Source organism: Balaenoptera physalus, assembly GCF_965194825.1.
Source record: "Balaenoptera physalus genome assembly, chromosome: 14".
Classification (NCBI taxonomy): Eukaryota; Metazoa; Chordata; class Mammalia; order Artiodactyla; family Balaenopteridae; genus Balaenoptera; species Balaenoptera physalus.
In genome coordinates, this window is record NC_138893.1 from 37,807,507 (window position 1) to 37,829,710 (window position 22,204).

A 22,204-nucleotide genomic window follows, 5' to 3' on the forward strand; every position below is an offset into this window, starting at 1 on the left:
TACTTCCCCTCCTGCACACCCTACTACTACATTACTAAAAGCCTATTTACAGCAGTTTCTTTCAATGTTTGTTGGTTAAAAACATGGAAAAGAATTAAATGTAATAGAGAAGGAGCTTGTTTTCCATAAGGAGTGGGTCACTGCCAGGTAAATACTATTTCCAAAAGACACAAGGGCTCCTTGAGGCAAAGTAAAATGCCCCTCTTCCCCACAAGGATACACAGGGCATATAATTTTAAAAGCTATGGAACAATAATAACTGCTATTAGACATCATCAGTTCAAATGAGCTATATATATAGCCACAGGGAAGGCAAATGTGACAATAGACATAACAGTGAAAGAAAAGACCTATGGAAATGAAAAATCCAGCAGACTAGACTAACTGCTCAAGGAACAAACTGCAGAAGTAGAAAATAAGCCTCTATAACAATCAAGAAAACAAAAGAAGCAAAAGATCAAAAACAAGAGATGCCAAAGCAGGACTGAAGAAGTGACCCGTGCATGCCTAGCTGACAATCCCACCAGCAGCAGTTATCATCATTTAGTTCAGCAGTGGTAAAAATGCAATTCATACCTGTGTTCAAAGAGCTAATCATTTTTAATTTACCCTTCAAAAGATGCAGTTACAATTTTTACAGTGGCGGGTTCTCAAAAAAATTCATTCTGAATAGATAAAAAGCCCCAAATTTTTAAAAACCATAAAAAAGGAAAAATATCTGAATCTCACTTAGCAAACAAAGAGATGGAAAGTACAAGTGAATTTAAGAGATATTAAGCTCGTAGGTGGATCAAGATGGCAAAGTGGAGCTCACCTCCCCCCCCGCACAAACACATCAAAAATACATCTACAGGTGGAATAGTTTTCACAGAAAACTAACTGGAAACTGGCAGAAGATCTCTTATACAACCAAAGCTGTAAGAAAGATCCCCAAGTAACTGGGTAGGACAGGAAAAAAAAAAAAAAAAAAGGGCATCAGGACAGATCCAAGGCCTGTGGGAGGAACCTGTGAAGGAGGGGGGGTACACACGGGCAGGTCCTTGCCCTGAAAAGCCGCCCTGCGAGCTGGGAGGAGCCTGGACTCTGCTCAGAAAGAGCATGCACCTGCTGGCTCCCTAGCTACCTGTGCAGACAGACCAGTGCTGACAGCTGCCACTCACTGCACTTCCTGCAAGGGAAAATCCAGCCACCTAGGATACGCTACCCAGCAAGCTTATCATTTAGAATAAAAGAAGAGATAAAGAATTTCTCAGACAAGCAAAAACAAGAAGAATACAGCAATACTAAACATAACCTAAAAGAAATATTGAAAGGTCTTCTCTAAATAGAAAAGAAGCAAGAATCTATAGGAAAGGGAAAATCACAATAGGAAAGACAAAAATATAACAGGATTGATCACTTAAATAAGCCAGTACATACATTTAAAAACAATCAAAAAAATTTTTTAGAAGTGATTATAACTACAATTAACAGCAAAAGGATAAACACGAAGATGTAAGATAGAACGTCAAAATCACAAAATGTTGGGGAGGGGAGTACAAAACTATAGATTTTTTAGAATGTGTTTGAACTTACATGACTATGTCTAAAGCAAACAGATGTAGTTATGGGTTAACATACTTTAAAACCAGGATAATCACAAATTAAAAACATACAGTAGATTCACAAAAAAGAAAAAGAAACAACATAATACAAAAGGAAACCATCAAATCATAAATGGAAAAATGAAAAGAAGAAATGAACATAGAAGAACTATAAAATCAACTAGAAAATAAGGTTTAAAATGGCAATAAATACATATTTATCAATAATTAGCTTAAATGTCAATGGAATAAATACTCCAATCAACAGACACAGAATGGCAGATTGGATTAAAAAACAAGAACCTACAATATGCTGCCTACAAGAGACTCACTTTATGGCATATAGACACATATTGATTGAAAGTGAGGGGATGGAAAAAAATATTTCATGCAAATGGAAACAACAGGAAAGTGGGGGCAGCAATGCTCATATCAGACAAGAAATACTTTAAAAGAAAGTCCATAAAGACAGACAAAGAAGGACACTATATAATGACAAAGGGATCAATCCAAGAAGAGGACATCATACTCATTAATATATATATGCACCCAATATACAAGCACCTAAGTACATAAAACAAATACTAAGAGACATAAAGTCAGAAATTAAGAGAAAAATAATGATAGTAGGAGATTTTTAACACCCCACTGACATCAATGGACAGATCTTCCAGACAGAAAATCAATAAGGCAACAGAGACCCTAAATGACACAATAAAACAGTTGGCCTTAATTGATATCTACAGGACACTACATTCAAAAAGACCAAAATACACATTCTTTTCAAGCACACATAGAACATTCTCTAGAATAGACCACATACTAGTATACAAAAGAAGCCTCAACAAATTTAACAGGATAGAAATTATTTCAAGCATCTTTTCTGACCACAATGGTATGAAACTAGAAATCAACCACAGAAAGGAAAATGGGGGAAAAAGGATCACACGAAGACTAAAAGGCATGCTATTAAAAAAACCAATGGGTCAATGATGAAATCAAAGAGGAAATCAGAAAATACCTCAAGACAAATGACAATAAAAACACAACCTTACAAAATCCATGAGGCAGCAAAAGCAGTCCTAAGCAGGACGTTCATAGCAATGCAGGCCTTCCTCAAGACACAAGAAAAATCTCAAATAAACAACCTAACCTACCACCTAAAAGAATTAGAAGAAGAAGAATAAACAAAACCTATAGTCAGCAGAAGGAAGGAAATAAAGATCAGAGAGGAAATAAATAAAATAGAAATCAAAAAACAAGAGAAAAGATCAATAAAACCAACAGCTGGTTTTTCACAAAGATAAAACTGAAAACCTCTAGCCAGGCTCACCAGGAAGAAAAGAGAGAGGACCCAAATAAACAAAATAAGAAGTGAAAGAGGAGAAGTAACAACTGACACTGCAGAAATACAAAAAGTCATAAGAGAATAAAAGAAAAAGGCATAAAAATATGAAGAGTTATATGCCAACAAACTGGACAACCTACATGAAATGGAAAAGTTTCTAGAAATATACAGCCTACCAAATTTGAGGCAAGAAGAAACAGATAATTTGAATAGACTGATCACTAGAAGTAAAATAGAATCTGTAAAAACAAAACAAAACAAAACAAAACAAAAACTCCCTGCAAACTAAAGTCCAGGACCAGACAGCTTCACTGGGGAAGTCTACCAAACATTAAAAGAAGAATTTATACCCATCCTCCTCAAACCATTCCAAAAGACTGAAGGGAAGGGACACTCCCAAAGTCATTCTATGAAGCCACCATCACTCTGATACCAAAACCAGACAAAGACTTATAAAAAAAGAAAATTACAGGCCAATATCTTTGATGACTACAGAGGCGAAAATCCTCAAAAAAATAGCAAACTGAATCCAACAATACATAAAATGAATCATACACCATGATCAAGTTAGATTCATTCCAGGGTTGCAAGGATGGTTCAACATACACAAGTCAATCAATGTCATACACCCGATCAACAAAAGAAAAGACAAAAACCACATGATCATTTCAATACACGCAGAAAAAGCATTTGATAAAATTCAACATCCATTCATGATAAAGACCCTCACTAAACTGGGTATAGAGAGAACATATCCCAACATAATAAAAGCCATTTACAACAAACCAAAAGCCAAAATAATATTCAATGTTGAAAAGCTGAAAGCCTTCTCACTAAATTCAGGAACAAGACAAGTATGCTCACTTTCACCACTTCTACTCAACATAGTATTGGAAGCCCTAGCCACAGCAATCAGACAAGAATTGGAAAGAAAGGCATAAAACTGCCATTATTTGCAGATGACAGTGTACGCTATATATATAGAGAACCCTAAAGACTCCATACAAAGACTATTAGAATTAATAAATGAATTCAGCAAGGAAGCAGGATACAAAATTAACATATAGAAATCTGTTGCATTTCTTTACACTAACAATGAAATATCAGAAAGTGAAAGTGAAAAAACAATCTTGTTTAAAATCGCATCAAAAAACTAAAATACCTAGGAATAAACTTAACCAAGGAGGTGAAAGACCTATACACTGAAAACTATAGAACACTGATAAAGGAAACTGAAGATGATTCAAAGAAATGAAAAGATATCCCATGCTCTTAGATTGTAAGAATTAATATTGTTAAAATGGCCATACCACCCAAACCAATCTATAGATTTAATGCAATCCTTATCAAAATATGCATGGCATTTTTAACAGAACTAGAACAAATAACCTTAAAATTTATATCAAACCACAAAAGATCCAGAATTGCCAAAGCAATCCTGAGGAAAAAGAACAAAGCTGGAAGCACGACCTTCTCAGACTTCAGACAATATTACAAAGCTACAGTAATCAAAACAGCGTGGTACTGGCACAAAAACAGACATATGCATCAATGGAACAGAATAGAGAGCCCAGAAATAAACTCACACACCTACAGCCAATTAATCTACGACAAAGGAGTCAAGAATACACAATGGAGAAAAGGCAGTCCCTTCAACAAGTGGTGCTGGGAAAGCTGAACAGCTACATGTAAATCCACGAAATCAGAAAAATCCCTCACACCATATATAAAAATAAACTCAAAATGGTTTAAAAGCCTAAAGATAAACATGACACCATAAAACTTCTAGAAGAGAACATAGGCAAAACATTCTCTGACATAAATCATATCAATGTTTTCTTAGGTCAGTCCCCCAACGCAAAAGAATTAAAAGCAAAAATAAACAAATGGGACCTAGTCAAACTTAAAAGCTTTTGCCCAGCAAAGGAATCATCAACAAAATGAAAAGACAACCTATGGAATGGGAGAAAATATGTGCAAACAATGTGACCAACAAGGGGTTAATACCTAAAATACACAGACAACTCATACAACTCAATAACAAAAAAACAAACAACCCAATCAAAAAATGGGCATAAGACCTAAATAGACATCTCTCCAAAGAAGACACAGAGTTGGCCAAAAGGCACATGAAAAGATGCTCAACATCACTAATCATCAGAGAAATGCAAATCAAAGCCACAATGAGGTATTACCTCACACCGGTCAGAAAGGTTATCATCAAAAAGTCTACAAATAATAAATGCTGGAGAGGGAGTGGAGAAAAGGAAACCCTCCTACACTGTTGATGGGAATGTAAATTGGTGCAGCCACTATGGAAAACAGTATGGAGGTTCCTTAAAAACTAAAAACAGAGCTACCATATGATCCAGCAATCCCACTCCTGGGCATATATCCAGAAAAGACAAAAATACTAATTTGAAAAGATACATGCATGCATCCCAATGTTCATAGCAACACTATTTACAATAGCTAAGACATGGAAAAAACCCAAGTGCCCATAAAGAGACGACTGGATGACTGGCTTAAGAAGATGTGGTGTCATAAAAAAAGAATGAAATATTGCCATATGCAGCAACATGGATGGACCTAGAGATTATCATATTAAGTCAGACAGAGAAAGACAAATATTATAGGATATCACTTATATGTAGAATCTAAAAAAAACGAATCTATATACAAAACAGAATCACAGACATAGAAAACAAACTTACAGTTACCAAAGAGGAAAGGAGGGGGTGGGGGGGAATAAATTAGGAGTATGGGATTAACAGATACAAACTACTATACATAAAATAGATTAGCAACAAGGATTTACTATACAGCACAGGGAACTATATTCAATATCTTATAATAACATATAATGGAAAATAATATGAAAAAATAATATATATATGTATATATATATAACTGAATCACTTTGCTATATACCTGAAACTAACACAATATTGTAAATCAACTATACTCCAATAAAAAAAGGCAAAAACAAGAGATATTGATATATATCCAAAAATTCCAATGACTATTTTAAGATTTCCAATAAGAGTAAATAGAAGAAAACAAATAATTTGACATTAAGGAACATTTTTAGCAGATGAAAGAAAACTACTCTCCAGATTAAGAGCAAATGAGAATCCATTTTTGAAATCCACATCAACTACTGTAAAACTGAATTCAAATAAACTGCAAAATTTTGAATGCCAAGGATAAAGAGAATAGTCTTAAAAGCTCTCAAAGAAAGGAAAAAAAAAGATGTCCCACAAAAGAATGAAAATTAGATTGGCATGAAAATTCTTATCCACAACACTGAATGCTAGACCTTCTAAAGAAACAATTTATTTAGAACTCCACACCCAGGCATTTTATTGTTCAAGTGAACATGAAAAATGCACTTTTAGACATGCAAAGACTCAAAAAGTTTACTAGCCACAAATTTATTTCAAAAGAATTACTGAAGACTATTTTCCAGAAGATGAACAAATGAAAAGAATGGAATATAAGAAAGATTTGTGAATGGAGAAGACAACTTAGACTTAACTCTAAATAATTTTTAGAAAGTTCTTAAAAGTTTAAGAGCTTGGAGACTTTCCAAGTTCCTTTTTCCCTACCTTTTAGCCTTTTTGCATTGTGAAATATAACACACATACATAGACGTACATAAAGAAAAATGTGATACTAATAAATTATTTTAAATGAATACTCTGTACCTGCATGCAGCCTAGAAGCAGAACATTGCCTCCTTTGTACCCTTTTCCTAATCAGCACCCCTAATCTTTTCCAGCAGCATCCTCTATCTGACATTTATAAGAATAACTTTTTACCTTACCCTACAGTTCTACCTAAAAAATTCATTCCTAAACAATATAGCATAGTTTTGCGTATTTTCAACTTTATCTAAATGGGTCATACATATATAATCTTTTGTGAAACAAACACAACAATCAAGGCAGGAGAAGCTGAGCAATGTCTCAACTCCCCACAAGTCTCCAGGACTGGTATTTCAACCTTCCTCGGCAGCTGGCTCCTAGTTATAAGACGTTTTCTGTGCTAGCAAGACCATTTTATGCCTGCAACACCCCCTTGTCACACACTTGATCACGTACGTCCCCATTCTTTACCAAAATTCCTAAAATGGGATAGCAACAGGGAGCTCAACCCATAACAGGTCGAGCCATACCCATCCCAGGAACACCTCTCCACTTGACGCCAAGAGCCTGAAAGAATAAATGCACACAACAGCTACAGCCTGCAAGTTCTAGCCTACACTGTGGCAATTACCACTTTGTCCCAGCTCTTCAAGCAACACTGGTGCCCAATATGGAACAAATATGGATTTGGTTGGGTCCCTAGGGGAAGGAAACATCCTCCCTGGGAGTAATGTAAGGTCTGGAAGAGACAGTGAGTCTCCATCTGTATTGGCTTAAGCAGCTGCCTCTAAATGAGGGCACTCATCTGAGCAAGAAGGGCTTATAACTGGATGACCATGTTGCCTCATAACTACACAGGACCCAGTAACACAGACTGTCAGGTGCTTCCTCATTCTATATCCTTATAAAACATGAGACCAGCAAGGGGCAGGGTCTTCCCCCGAAGCACAACCCACAGTAAGTTCAGTATTGGCCTGGTGACACAACTCCCCATGTGACGCCAAGATTATACATCTTGCATTTGTAGCAAATATACCACCACCGATATATCCTTGCCAAAAATTACTTAACTTGAATCTAATCATGAGGAAACAATTAGACAAATCCAAGTTGGGAAACCTACAAAACAACTGGTGTAGATTCTTTAAAAAAAAAAAAAAATCACAGTTATAAAAAAGACGACACAGGAACTGTGCTAGATTAAAGGACACTAAAGAAGCACAACAAAGCAATGAGATCCTTCTGAAGTGTTACTCTGTCTTCAACACACGCTCAGAATTCAGGGGAACACAAATGTGGCAAAATGCTCATAGTAGGGTAATATACTTAGGGGAATTCAAAATGATGGTATGATGTAAATCAGGGGCTTACAGCATTAAGAGGTTTTAAAACTAGCTTTTACTTGTAACTAGCAATTTTTAATTGTAACTAGTGACAATATTTTTTCTCATTTTTTTAAACTTCCGCAAATGTTCAATTTCTCTGTCCATCACAGAAAAGTGATTTATGTTGCAGTTAAACAAAAAGGGACTCTAGAGAAATACTTACGAGAGCAGGTGGCAGTCTGCCACTCCAGACACTGTCCATATGGAAAAGAGATTATGTAAGCATTCGAGTCAACGCATCGCTTCGTGCTGCTGCACCACATACACTCCATGCCGTTGCTGGTACAGTTGGAACACGATGTCCTTAAAGAGCATGGCTTTTTGCAAGGTCTTGCATTTTGATTTGGACTAACTGGAATAAATCAGCAAATATAATTATTTTATTTGTTAACTGCTTTCTAACACAAGTATATGAGTTTCGTTCATTTTGTTGTTTACGGAATGTTTCAATTAAGCCAAGTGTGGGGTAAAAATTAGAGTAAAAATTGTATGATAAGGTAAATGAGAATGAAGATGACATGTCAATACTTCTTAAATTTATTATCTAATTTGAAATTTATAATACCTTGGAAATTTTTAATCATTTACAAAGTACATAAAATTGTATAATTTAAAATTTTTTAAATAGAAATGTAATACATGACCTAGGTTTTTCTATCTTTTGGCTAAATATTATGTACACTAACATTATTTACTTTTCTATCTAGCCATAATTCTATAAACATTCCATGCCTTATCAAAGCAACAAACAATAAAAATAAAACAATTTACTATAAAATTTTTATATAAAATATAATATTTATCACACCCATTAGGATGATTATTTTTTTAAATGTTGGCAAGGATGTGGAGAAATTGGAAGCCTGTACGCTACTTGTGGGAATGTTAAAATGGTGAAGCTTCCATAGCAAACAGTATGGCAATTCCTCAAAAAATTAAACACGGAATTACCATATGATACAGCAATTCCACTTCTGGCTACATACCCAAAAGACATGAAAGCAGGAACTGGAACAGATATTTGTACAACCATGTTCATAGCATCATTATTCACAATAGTCAGTAGGTGGAAGCAACAAGTGTCCACCAAGATATGAATGGATAAACAAAACGTGGTATATACATACAATGGATAATTATTCATGTTTAAACAGGAATGAAATTCTGACATATGTTACAACATGGGTGAACTTTGAAGACATTATGCTAAGAGAAATAAGCCAGTCACAAAATGGACAAACACCTTATGATTCCACTTATATGAGATGCTTAGAGCAGTCAAACTCATAGAGACAGGAAGTAGAAGGTGGGTGTCAGGGGCTGGAGGAGGGATGAGTGGGGAGTTTTTGTGTAATGGATATGGAGTTTCAGTTTGGGAAGATGAAAAAGTTCTGGAGATGGATAGTGTTGATAGATTAACAACAATGTGGATATACTTAATGACAGTGAACTCTATACTTAAAAAATGTTTTAAAAAGTCAATTATATCTCAAAAACACTGAAGGGAAAAATGGTTAAAATTATAAATTTTATGTTACGTATATTCTTCTGCAATACAAAATATAGTATTCAAAAAAAGAGAAAAGAACTCAATATTCCTTTCTCACTTAACAAAAACCCATTTCAAAAGATGGAACAGCAATGTTTCTCTTCATTTGCCAACTGAAATAAAAGATCTGTAAGATTAAAATGATTCTAAATTAGTTGTTCATCTTAATGATAAATCTTTCTTACAAAGACTATTATTATGAAAGTAAAACACATTAAAATATTAAGAACAGATTATTACTATACTGTAACTACAACCATATGTTCATAATCTCACTATTTTAACCAAGAACTAAAGATTGTATAAAACAATACAATTTTGATATTTTCATAAGTTAAGGCTGAGGTCACTAATAGTAAGTGAGGAATGTGAATAAAGATAAAATATACATTGAAATCAGCATCATAAAAAGATGGTGAAAGTTACTTCAGGCCTACATAGCATCACACCATGGAAGAGGGTAGTGGGAAGAAGGGTTAAAAACATATTTTTAAAGAATACTAGTTTACTGGACTACTTACCAACAGGTTTTTCACAGACAAGACCATCTGCCATAGAGGTACAAGGATTAGCTTTTAAGCCTGCCACTGCTGCCCTTTCTAGATACGCACAGAACCCAGAATCATTGGGTTCACCAGGAAGCCACTGTAGTGTTGTGTTTGTAAATGGCGACATGTCTTCCCATCCCCAGTAGGATATATTGATCTTGCGTAAGCCTACCCAAGGTGATACTTTCTGTAAACAATAGCAAAACGGACATTTTTAAAAAGTGAGATGTAAAAATCCTGCATCATATTCCTTAGCAAACAGTTCATTATCATTAAAAATTACATTTGAAAATATATAGAACTGCCTTTCTAAGGACTTCGAGTACCTAAGGATAATTAACAATTCCAGCACATCTTGGAGAATGATGTATAATAGAACACTATGTTTAAAACATATTTGTGTTTAGTGACATGACTGGGGTCATTTCTTTAGCCCTCGTGAACCTCAGTTTCCTCTTCTATAAAATGGTGATATCTGATATAAATACCTATCTTATGAGGGAAGATCATTAAAAAAACTTAACATATTGTGTTGCTGCTACTATTACTGCTACTTCTGCTGCAGCTACTATTACTACTGTTACTACCAATCTAATCAGTTGTGGAGTTAAGAATCTAAAGCTAAATTGACATTATATGCACTGTGAGAAAATAGAAAACAAAATCAATGAACAGTATATAAAGGCTGAGTGAAGACTTCACAACAGGTTCACAAAGGACTAGGAAGAAGAAGGGCCTCTCTCCTAGTTCAGACCTCTACTAGTACACAAGGAAGGGCTTTAGCGCAGTTTTAGATAAATTAATGTCATCTACTTTCATTATTAAAGAGATCAAGAAAACTAATAAATCTTTGACCCTGATGCCTAAATTTAATTAACAGAGGTTGACAAATGCCATCAAACTAAACTTTCTTAGTGCTCTCAATAATATTTCAAAAGTAGCTTAAAAACAAAATATATGCTGTATTTATATACCTTAGTTTAATCATTACTCAATTTTAAAATACGTTATTCTAATGAGACTGAAAAAATAATGATATATTCTTGGTCCAAGGTACTCTCTTTACAAAATTTTTTAGATTATGAACACCTCTTTTTCTTTCCTTGTTTCTGCTTTAGAGTTATGCTTTTCTTTTTGAGATTTTATTTTTCATTTTTTCTAGCTTTCTTGAGGTATAACTGACAAATGAAAATTATACCTATATAAGGTGTATGATTTTTTTTTGGTATGTGTACACATTATGAAATGATTACCACAATCAAGCTAATTAACATACCCATATGTATATATATCATATTTCTTTATACATCCATGTATCCATTGATGGACACTTAAGTTGTGTCCCTAGCTTGGCTATTGTGAATAATGCTGCAATGAACATGGAAGTGCAGATATCTCTTCAAGATACTGACTTCATTTCCTTTGGATATATACCTAGACATGGGACTGCTGGGTCATATGATAGTTTTCATTTTTGGAGGAAACTCCATATCATTTTCCAAATTGACTATACTGCTTACATTCCCACCAACAGTATACAAGAGTTCCTGTTCTCCTCATCTTTGCCAATATATGTTACCTCTTATCTTTTTGATAACAGCCATTCTAACAGGTGTGAGGTGATATCTCAATTGGTTTTGATTTGCATTTTTCTGATGATTACTGCTGTTGAGCTTATCATATATCTGGCTGGCCATTTTTATGTCTTCTTTGAAAAATATCTATGTCCTTTGCCCATTTTTTAACTGGGTTATTTATTTTCTGTTGAATTGTTTTGAGTTCTTTATATATTTTGGACATTAAATCTTTATTAGATGTATGGTTTACAAACATTCTCTCCCATTCCATAGGTTGTCTCTTCACTCTTTTATTTTTTTTTTTTAGTTTATTTTTGGCTATGTTGGGTCTTCATTGCTGTGAGCAGGCTTTCTCTAGTTGCAGCAAGCAGGGGCTACTCTTCGTTGCAGTGTGCGGGCTTCTCATTGCGGTGGCTTCTCTTGCTGCAGAGCATGGACTCTAGGCATGCGGGCTTCAGTAGTTGTGGTATGTGAGCTCAGTAGTTGTGGCTCATGGGCTCTAGAGTGCAGGCTCAGTAGTTGTGGTGCATGGGCTTAGTTGCTCCGTGGCATGTGGGATCTTCCCGGACCAGGGCTCGAACCCGTGTCCCCTGCATTGGCAGGTGGATTCTTAACCACTGTGCCACCAGGGAAGCCCTGTCTCTTCACTCTTGATTATCTCCTTTGCTATGCAGAATCTTACTAGTTTGACACAATCTCATTTATCTATATTTGCTCTTGTTGTCTGTGCTTTTAGTGTCACATCCAAAAAATCATTGCCCTGACCAATGTCGATATTTTTCCTCATGTTTTCCTCTTGTAGTTTTACAGTTTCGAGTCTTAATGTGTAAGTCTTTAATCCATTTTGAATTGATTTTTTTATATGGTGTGAGATAAGGATCTACTTCCATTCTTCTGCATAAGGATATCCAGCATTATTCATTGAAGAGATTGTCCTTTCCCCATCGTGTGTTCTTGGCACCTCTGTCAAACATCAATTGATCATAAATGCTTGGATGTATTTGGGGCTATTATAATGTGTCTTGGTGAAAGTCTCTTTACGTTTAATCTATTCGAGGTTCTTTGGGATTTATGGGTCTGGATGTTCTTTTCCCTCTCCATATTTGGGAAATTTCCTGTAATTATTTCTTTAAATGAGCTTTCTGCCGCTTTCTCTTTTCCATGAGGTCAAGCCTGGGGCCTGAGTCTGTGGGTGCAGGCCTGGATCCTAGGTCTGAAGGGCCAGTCTGGCACAAGGATCCACCGGGGTAGGACTGGTAACTGAGTACAAAGTGGTGAGCCTGGAACCGGGTCCACAGTGGCAGGCCTGCAGCCTGGTCCATGGGCCAGTTTGGAGCCTGGAACTGTGGGAGCCACCCAGGAGCATGGATCCACAGGGCTTACCTGGCACTGGATCAGGCCATGAGCCTGAATCCTATGGACTGGTGCTGGGGCAAGCCGGGCACCTGGGCCAACAAGTATGGTCATGAGGCTGCAGGGGCTAGCCTGGTACCAGGGTCCACTGGGGCAGGCCTGGTCCTGAGTCTTTGGGGTAGGTCTGACGCCTGGGTCCATGGGGGTGGGCCTGGTACCTGGGATCATAGGGGAGGGCCTGAAGCCTGAGTCCACTGGGATGAGCCTGACCCTAGGTCTCCAGAGGCCAGCCCAGTGCTGGGGTCTAATGGGGAGGGTGTGGATCCTAGGTCTCCTGTAGCCTAGGCATATGGGGGACTAGCCTGGAGGCTGAGTCTGCGGGTGCCAGTCTGCAGCCTGAGGCCACAGCAGCCAGTGTGGCAGTGGGATGCGCCTGGCGCCTGGGTCCACAGGGATCATCCAGGCACCGGGGTTCACCAGAGCAGGCCTGGAAGTAGGGTCCAAAGCAAAATCGGTGCTCATTTCATTCTCCTTCCCCTTTGCAGAGGGTATTTCTCACCCTTTCTCACCGTGCTTCCTGTACGGTGCCGGCTTAGGGGAAGGATGATGCAGGTAATGTGAAACTGTCCTTTCTACCATCTTCAATGAGTGTTGTCTTATTTCTGTGTTCCCCCCACCGCCCCCAACCCGGTGCTATAATCTCTTACCTGGACTCCTTAGCTTTTGTAAAGGTATTTTGTATATGGATGATTGTTCAAATCAATGTTTCTGTGAGGGATGAGTGCTGCAAACTCCCATTCTACCACCTTGCTGATATCATTCCTAAACATTTCTACCTTAAATATACATACTAATAATTGATGTTCTCAGTTACCAAGCTAATAATATTATAATGTGAAGTAGTTTCAAAACTCCACATCATCTTTTTTTTTTACATTACTGACTGTCAGGATAGAGAAAAATATGTCCCTCCACCTGAGTCTTTAACAATATAGAAATAAGATATATAAGTCCAGTATTTATTCTAAATATGTTGTACAAATGGTCCTAGAGAGCTTATAAAGAACCCGTAGACCTAGAAATTTATAGTATATAAATATAACAATTTTCACACAGAAAATACTCAACAAATATTTCTTAAATGAAATTAAAGTATTATGAATATTCATTATAACAGTAGATCTCGCATCACCTAGTAGAGTACTGTACACATAATAGGTAGTCAACAAATTTTGCTAAGCAAGGCCATTAGAACAGAGATGCTTATTTTCCAACATCCAATTCCTGAGACAGAGATAGTGCTTAATAAATAATGTTTCTAATTATAAAAACACACATGCTGCTTTGCCTTGTGATCATCATATATTTCATACTTATTCTCAAAGATATTTTGATAACAAAAAAGCTATAGCATTTTTATAGTTCTTGATAATAACAGCAGGAATCAATCCAACATAGCTATTTCAGATTAATGACTGTGCTTCACATTAAAGCAACTCCGCCTGTATTTCCAAACTATCTATAGTAAAACCAAGTCATTTAACATGAAATATTATTCTCTAAATCATCATGGTAAGAATCTGCAAGGAAGAGGAGAGGAACAGAAAAATAAGCAGTTGATAAAACATTTAAAGTAACTATTACGCAGTAAATGAACTGGACAGGCAGTTGAAAAATGAAAGATAAATTACTATATTATGAAAATTTACTGCAGCACACCATAAATCATTGCAACATTTCATTAGCCATTTCCGATAAGTAAATGATCATTTGATCCAGGATACCTATTTAAAGTGCATGAATTTGTCAATCTTTATTTGCTACAGAAGGGTTACCTTAAGTTTATACAACTGCAATGACTCAGGATATAATTCATTTTATACAAAGATAAGCTTAGCGGAATGTCACCTTGCAGAAAATTCTACCTTTGAAATTTTGCTAAAGCTCATATTTCTAATGAAATAAAACATTCTTCATTTACAGGGCAGGCTATACCACAAACTACTGAATCTAAGTCCATCATACATCCGAAATAATTGTTGGTCTAATCTTTATGATTTATAATCTTAAGCATATACACACTACTATATATAAAATAGATAACTAATAAGGACCTACTGTATAATCATAAGCAAGAAAAAATGAGCAACTTACATAAGAAATCTTGAAATATGATACTTCTAAAATAGCATATTTCAAGGTTAAAATGTAGAAACTAAAAATAATATATTTTAAACAAGGAAGAAAGCAATAGAGCTCGAATGCCAAACACTAGTACTTTCTAAAACTCAAAGAATGTGGATCTACCAATAAGACGCTCTTTATAAGTTATACATATTCAGTAGAACTAATTTCCAAATGTTCAATGATAATTGAACCTCAATTTTGTAATTAAAGAAATGAAGCTCTTGGTAGTACAAGAATACAAATAGATCTTAAATTATGTTGTATGCTCCATATGACTAAAAATAAAACTTTATAAGTAATACCCTGTCAATATTTTCTAAAATATTTTTTAAAAATCAATAGATCTCTCCTAGATGACACCACTTGCATCTTATCCTCAACCATAAGGCTGGTAGCTCTCAAACAAAGCAAATTAAGAGAAAAAACAGAGGCACTTCTCTGACCTCCTTACAAATATCTTCATGCGCTGGCCAACTCGAGGTCCTGCAATAATTAATTACAGCATTACTCTAGGAAACTCCTTAAGTCCACGTTACTGGTCAGGTATCCATCCTCTATCTTCATACATCACCCTGTGTGCATCTATCATTGCAATTATCACACTTTGGTATAACTGTGTTTGTATTTCTCCCCCATAAGCTCTTTAACAACAGTGATTGTTTTTGATCTCTATATTCTCAGCAAACAGTAGACTGCCAAGTACAATGAAGGTGCTCAATAAATTTGTACTAAATGAATGAAGATTAGCCCATCCTTCCCAGAAATATAGCTTCAGTTCACACAAAAGTCGTTTTACAGATCAATTTTTCATACAAATTTAATTATTATAGTTTTTCTTTACCCTATTAATATCAAGCATATAACAAATGTTTGACAGACAAGTATCACAATGTGATATCCATGTAAAATTTTTGAATATTTATAAAAACTGGGGGTATAATAAATTTATCAATTTTATTAATGGGGGGAGGGCTTTGACTCTACAGATATAAAATGGCATTAGAAATTAAATTATCTGTATCGATACTCATGAGAAATACACACACTAATACCACCACAAAAATTATGGCAGGCAGTAATAACTGAATGTTCATACAAACATTTCAAAAGAGTATGTGTTTAAGTCCCTCTAATTTTTTAACATTTATACAAAACTGTTCTTATATCACTTTTTAAAAATCAGATGCTTATTCCCCTGTTATTAGCAAAAGGAAAATCACTAACATATATTCCTATTCTTTAGCATAAATCAGAAATGATCTTAAGAAGGAAAAGGTCCTAGTATAATTAGTGGGGGTGAGTGGAGGAAGGCTTTGTAAAGTGGAAAAACTAAAACACTAGTCTGGGGCAAATATTTTTCTACAGTCAATATCAATATTATTAACTATTCATTGAATAAATTCATTTAGTTACTTAAGAATTCATTATCTAATTAATGATTCTTGGAAATAGTAGTTATAGCAGTAGTGGAAACAGACATACAAAAATAATCTTTAAAATGCAAACAATAATGATGATAACTTTAGTAAACACTAAGAAATAAAATTTATCTATGCTCCTCACATACAATACCTCATTTATTTCTCACAATAAACATATAATATAGCTATGATTACTATCCCAGTTTACAGATGAGGAACAAAAGGCTGGGGAGGTTAACTTGCTACTAAGCTGTGGAGATAAGCAGTATGTCCAGACTGCATGCTCTCCATCATTTTGATACGCTGTCCTCGATGCTGCTTAAAAATCAGCTATACCAAAGAAGTATCACTTAACTGTTTCAATAGTAAGCAATTGGTAATCTTTGCTCTGAAAAATTTTCAAGCCAAAACCATATCCACTGCACTGCAGAGTGGAGTTCTGTAGCACCAACAGACCCTTGTCCAATAAAAGCCATAACCTAAGGTCAAAAGAAGTCGTTGAGATCTAATATAGTTTTCAAAGCAATAGTTGAATTATAGCCATATCTCCATTATTTGTATAGAAATCATACCACTTTGTGGATTATTTACCACAGGGTGTCCACGTGTGTGTATGTATCTTAAACATTGGCCAAATCTTGTACATACCTCAGATCTGAGGTATTTATTATTGTTTAGCTTTATCACTTACCTCATCTATATTGAGTTCTAATTTTATTTTGACACAAAATACAAAAATCTTCAATGATGCTATGACAGTTTATATTATCTTAGTATATTTCAAGTATGTACACGAACTAAATAAGGTATCTTAAATTAGATTTAGTAAATTATTTCTAAATCTCCTACAACTTAAGAGTTGACTATATTTTTTCTTTTTTTTAATTGATGTATAATTGACATATAACATTATATTAGTTTCAGATACACAAAATAATGATTCAATATTTGTATATATTATGGAATGATCATCACATAAGTCTACTTAACATCTGTCACCATACACAGTTTTCTTGTGATGAGGATTTTTAAGATCCACTCTCTTAGCACCTTTCAAATACATAATACAGTATTATTACCTATAGTCACCATGCCATGAATTACAGCCCTATGGCTTGTTTATTTTATAACTGTAAGTCTGTACCTTTTGACCCCCTTCACCCATTTTGCCCACCCTCCACCCTTGCCTCTGACAACTACCAATCTGTTCTTTGTATCTTTGAGCTTGTTTTTTTGTTTTTTCGTGCGTATGCTTGTTTCTTTGTTTTAAATTCAACACATAATTGAGATCACAGGGTACTGAAATCTTGCCATTTGCGACAACACGGATGGCTCTTGAGGGCATTATGCTAAGTGAAATGAGTCAGACAGAGAAAGAAAATGATCTCACTTACATGTGGAACCTAAAAAAAATTCAAAAACAATACATATCACAATATTACAAATATCAAATCATTATTTTGTCTACCTGAAACAACATGTCAACTATACCTCAATTTTTAAAAATGTCCTCAAGACATTTCAAGTAAGTATCTAAATAAGATATTTCAAAACAATATTTAGTAAATTATTTCCAAATCTCCAACTTAATCTGTTCTTAAGAGTTGACTGTATTTTAACATCCCAAGAACAGAAAATACTGTGAATTCCTATTTAAAATTTCTTATAAAATGATATTTGACATTATTTCCAAGGAAATATTCCACTTTCTATGGACCAACTCTCTAGGAAATTGAAACTGTTCCCAAATGCTGTATGTTCCAAATCTCCCATGTACTTTAAAAATCGGTTTAAGTCCTGCTAACTATTTGTATATTATTTCAAGCAAATCTATACCTAGGAAAATAGCATAATTCAAAAACCTAACCCACAGAACACACACACAAAGATACATATATACAAATATAGCCAATGTGTTGGTCTAGTGTTCTAATTATAAGGGACATCCCAAAATTATTACACTTCAAAACAAATTCTTAAATTATATGCACAAGTTTTAAAGTATATTTAAAGTATATTTATTCATATGAGATGTCTTCTTGGTAAGATAATGCAATGGTTTACTGAGCAAAACATGAGATGAGTAATTTAGAAAACTTTATTACCAAAGAAATCAGTTCTACTTTTACTTCGACGATTTAGTAAAAATAATGTATTAAAAAACAAAAAGAATGAACCATTGCCAATGGTTACAGGATTATCAGCATATTTCCATAATAAAAACAAGTATAGTTGTTACCTGTTGCGTATACTTCTGTATTTCATCCAGTACAAATTCTACTTCTTTCGAGGTTGTTAATGAAGCAAGATTTCCACTAAGATTATAGCAATAAAGTTTTGCATTGTCATAGTTTTCTCTACTGGAATTAATTCTAAGACAAGCATCCCCAATATGATTCCATCCTTCTCCACAAAGATGAGCTAGTCAAAAAAAAAATTATATCTTATTTTTAGATTACCAAAAAGCATGTGTATTTTTCAATTATTTCAGAATTCTAAATACAACTTCAGTATTTGTTTAAATAACTTTAACAATAAAAATTTAAATATATCACTATAACATACTAAACTAAATTTGTCTAATAGTTCGATGAAGAATAAGAAGATCCTAATTTTTTCTTTAATTCGTAAACATAAGAAAAGCTATGGCTCTATAACATCTGTTAAAATGTGTTGACTGTTAGGTTTTCTGTGTAAACCTAGTGTACTGGCATATGGTTTCTCAGCAAGTAAAATCACTACTGCACTTATGTCCCAAAGTGCAATTTATATAATACAAGATCACTTTAATAGAAAAATAACCAGCACATAACAAAAGCAATTTCAAAGTTATCCTACAAGTGTAGTTAATTGTCCTCTAAATCTAATTTCCATAGCCCAGGTGTACGATTTTGATATAAGTTGGGTTCTTTGATTCTTTAATTATAACTGTGGGGCGAGAAGTCTCATTTCATTTACGTATAGTAAAGAAGCTATAAGCTTTGCTTTCTAATATTTATTTTTACGCAGTCATTCAGGTCTTTCGAAAGTTTAAACATACCACTCAGTAACACTGGTTTATCCTTAGGGTCCAAACTGAACTTAAAACAGTGCCTATTTTATAAAACATGGATTCATAAATACAATACAAAGTTATGGTCTAGTGTGCATTAATTAACATTGCAGTGTTTTATTAACACACCGATCTATGAAGTTTCACTACATTTTAGCTTCCACATCACTAAATATATCAGTGCCTCTTGCCCTTTCAGTCTTGGATGCATTAATACAATCTTTATGGAATTATTATAAAGCAGCAATTCTCAAATATTTTGGTCTCAAGACCCCTTTAACTCTTAAAAATTATTGAGAACTCCACATATTTTTTCCCTTATGCATTTTATATCTATTGGGTTTGACCATATTAAAAATAAAAACTGATCTTTTAAAAATATACTTATTCATTTTAAAATTATAATTTAAATTTTTATTACAAACACACTTTTCCAGTTTCTGGGATGTCTTGTCCCTTTATGCTATTATAGGCTTGAAGAAGATGTACCATCAAATTTTCTCCTTAGGAACAATTCAAATCAGGTCCCTGGCATCAAAAAATTGAGATGGGTTGATAAATGAATAGGGCATGGATAGGCAGCGAGATCAGGAATAAAGCAGAGCAAAATGTGCATCGTAGAATCTAGGGTGAGGGTCTTGGGTATCCTCTCTACAATTCTTTCCGTTTTTCTATATGTTTGAAATTTTTCATAATAAAATGTTGGGGGAAAATATAACAACTTAAAATAAATAGCATATTTAGTTTTTTAATTATAGTCTCCAAAAAAAACAAAATAGTGAAAAGTGTGGCATTGTTTTATAAATATTTTTGCAAATCTCTTTAGTATTGGTTTAATATAACTGTATTCTCGTATCTGCATCTACATTCAATCTATTGGAATCACATATTATGTAGCCTTTGGAAAACTATTTACATAGTAAACCTATAACAGAATGAGAATCACAAAAGCAAATAATATCTTAGTATTACAGGGTACTCTGGTTCTTTAATAACTGCTGTCCTGTTAAACTAGGTAATGAGAATAACACACAGTGCTTGGGTCACAGTAACCCCTCAATAAACTGGAGTCATTTAATAAGACTGCTTCAAACACGTCTGTTTTCATTTTCGGGCTACACATACAGCAATCTTCCTTGTCTTCTGAAATCTAAAGTAACAAATCACTTTAAGGAAAGAGTGCAAAAGTTTTTGTCAAATTTCGGTTATTTCTTTCCTTACTAAATCAAGGAAAGATTTACATTAGTTTTGGCTGTCTCTCTTTTTTTATAAGATCAAAAATACCTGGTTGATAAATCATACAAATGCAAACAATGCATGGGCCTTTGAGGCTAAACTAAATTATAGCCCTGAACCAAATGTTCTGATGTTTTAGGCTTCTGTAGCATTGGGCATCAACTCAGCTTTAGAGTTAAAAGGATAGCAGTTAATTTTTTCAATAAGTTTAGTTAGACAAATTCAAATTGCCAATTTTTTTTTTTTTTTTCTAATTTATTGGCTGTATTAGGTCTTCGTTTCTGTGCGAGGGCTTTCTCTAGTTGCGGCAAGTGGGGGCCTCTCACTATCGCGGCCTCTCTTGTTGCGGAGCACAGGCTCCAGACGCGCAGGCTCAGTAGTTGTGGCTCACGGGTCTAGCTGCTCCGCGGCATGTGGGATCTTCCCAGACCAGGACTCGAACCCGTGTCCCCTGCATTGGCAGGCAGATTCTCAACCACTGCGCCACCAGGGAAGCCCCAAATTGCCAATTTTATATGAGATCAATGGGAAAAATGCAATTCACAAATTTTCGTGGAAAAGTGCAACTGCTGTACAGGCTGGGCCCTCCATTTAGAGCATTCACTTCCTTGAGACAAGCTGAATGGAAACCAAACTATATATATACCAAGCTGGTTCTTAGTAAATATGAACACAGGGCAAGGTAAGTTAGTACATAATGAAATATTTTATTGTATTTATTATTCTCCAAAATAATAGCCTGGTCAAGTAGAACCCTTATACCAAACCAAAATATTTTCCCAAGCAATGAATAGATGGGTACTACCAAATATAACTTCACTATTATTTTTCTAAAGTTCCACTGGTAATCGAATTCCCTTCTTATTGAGTAATATTCCTTTAAACATATATATTCTTTCAGTCAAATCTTATTTTAGTCTAGGATTTTCTTTGTCTTTTTAAAGAGACTTTATAAGTATTTTTACTGATCTACATGTTATTTTTAGACTTTAACACTTAGAAATCATTACTTTCAAGTTTAGTGTCATATCACTAATGCTTCTCAAATCCTGCCTACTGCATTAATATTCTCTAATTTATTCAAAGTGAACACACATGCATATATCACTATTTAAAAGCTTCAAAAGTCAGTACATAGAGAAAATTCCAAAACCTCAATGGTACTTTTAAAGGCAATCTAATTTTTATTTTCTTACATGAACTTATATAAGAAAGACTTAAATCCTGTGATGGAATTTTCCAACACTTTCTAGAACTACATAGGTTCAGAAAATTTTTCTATGAAAGAATTAAAAAAAAAAATCATGGTATAGAAACA

General features: G+C 34.6%; 1 protein-coding gene across 11 annotated transcripts in view; it reads right to left on the reverse strand.

Annotated features, from left to right (window-relative positions):
- Positions 1–22,204, reverse strand: part of ATRNL1 (attractin like 1) — a 715,591-nt gene that overhangs the window by 549,605 nt on the left and 143,782 nt on the right. For all 11 annotated transcript variants that reach the window (XR_014253040.1, XR_014253041.1, XR_014253042.1 and 8 more), the window contains exons 15-17: positions 18,838–19,019; positions 10,034–10,247; positions 8,127–8,315 (exon numbers count right to left, since the gene is read on the reverse strand). Coding sequence is in view for 8 of the 11 variants with exons in the window: in XM_082423366.1 (XP_082279492.1) it covers positions 8,127–8,315; positions 10,034–10,247; positions 18,838–19,019 (585 nt within the window). In the remaining 3 variants the exon portion in view is untranslated. The remainder of the gene's footprint in view (positions 1–8,126; positions 8,316–10,033; positions 10,248–18,837; positions 19,020–22,204) is intronic.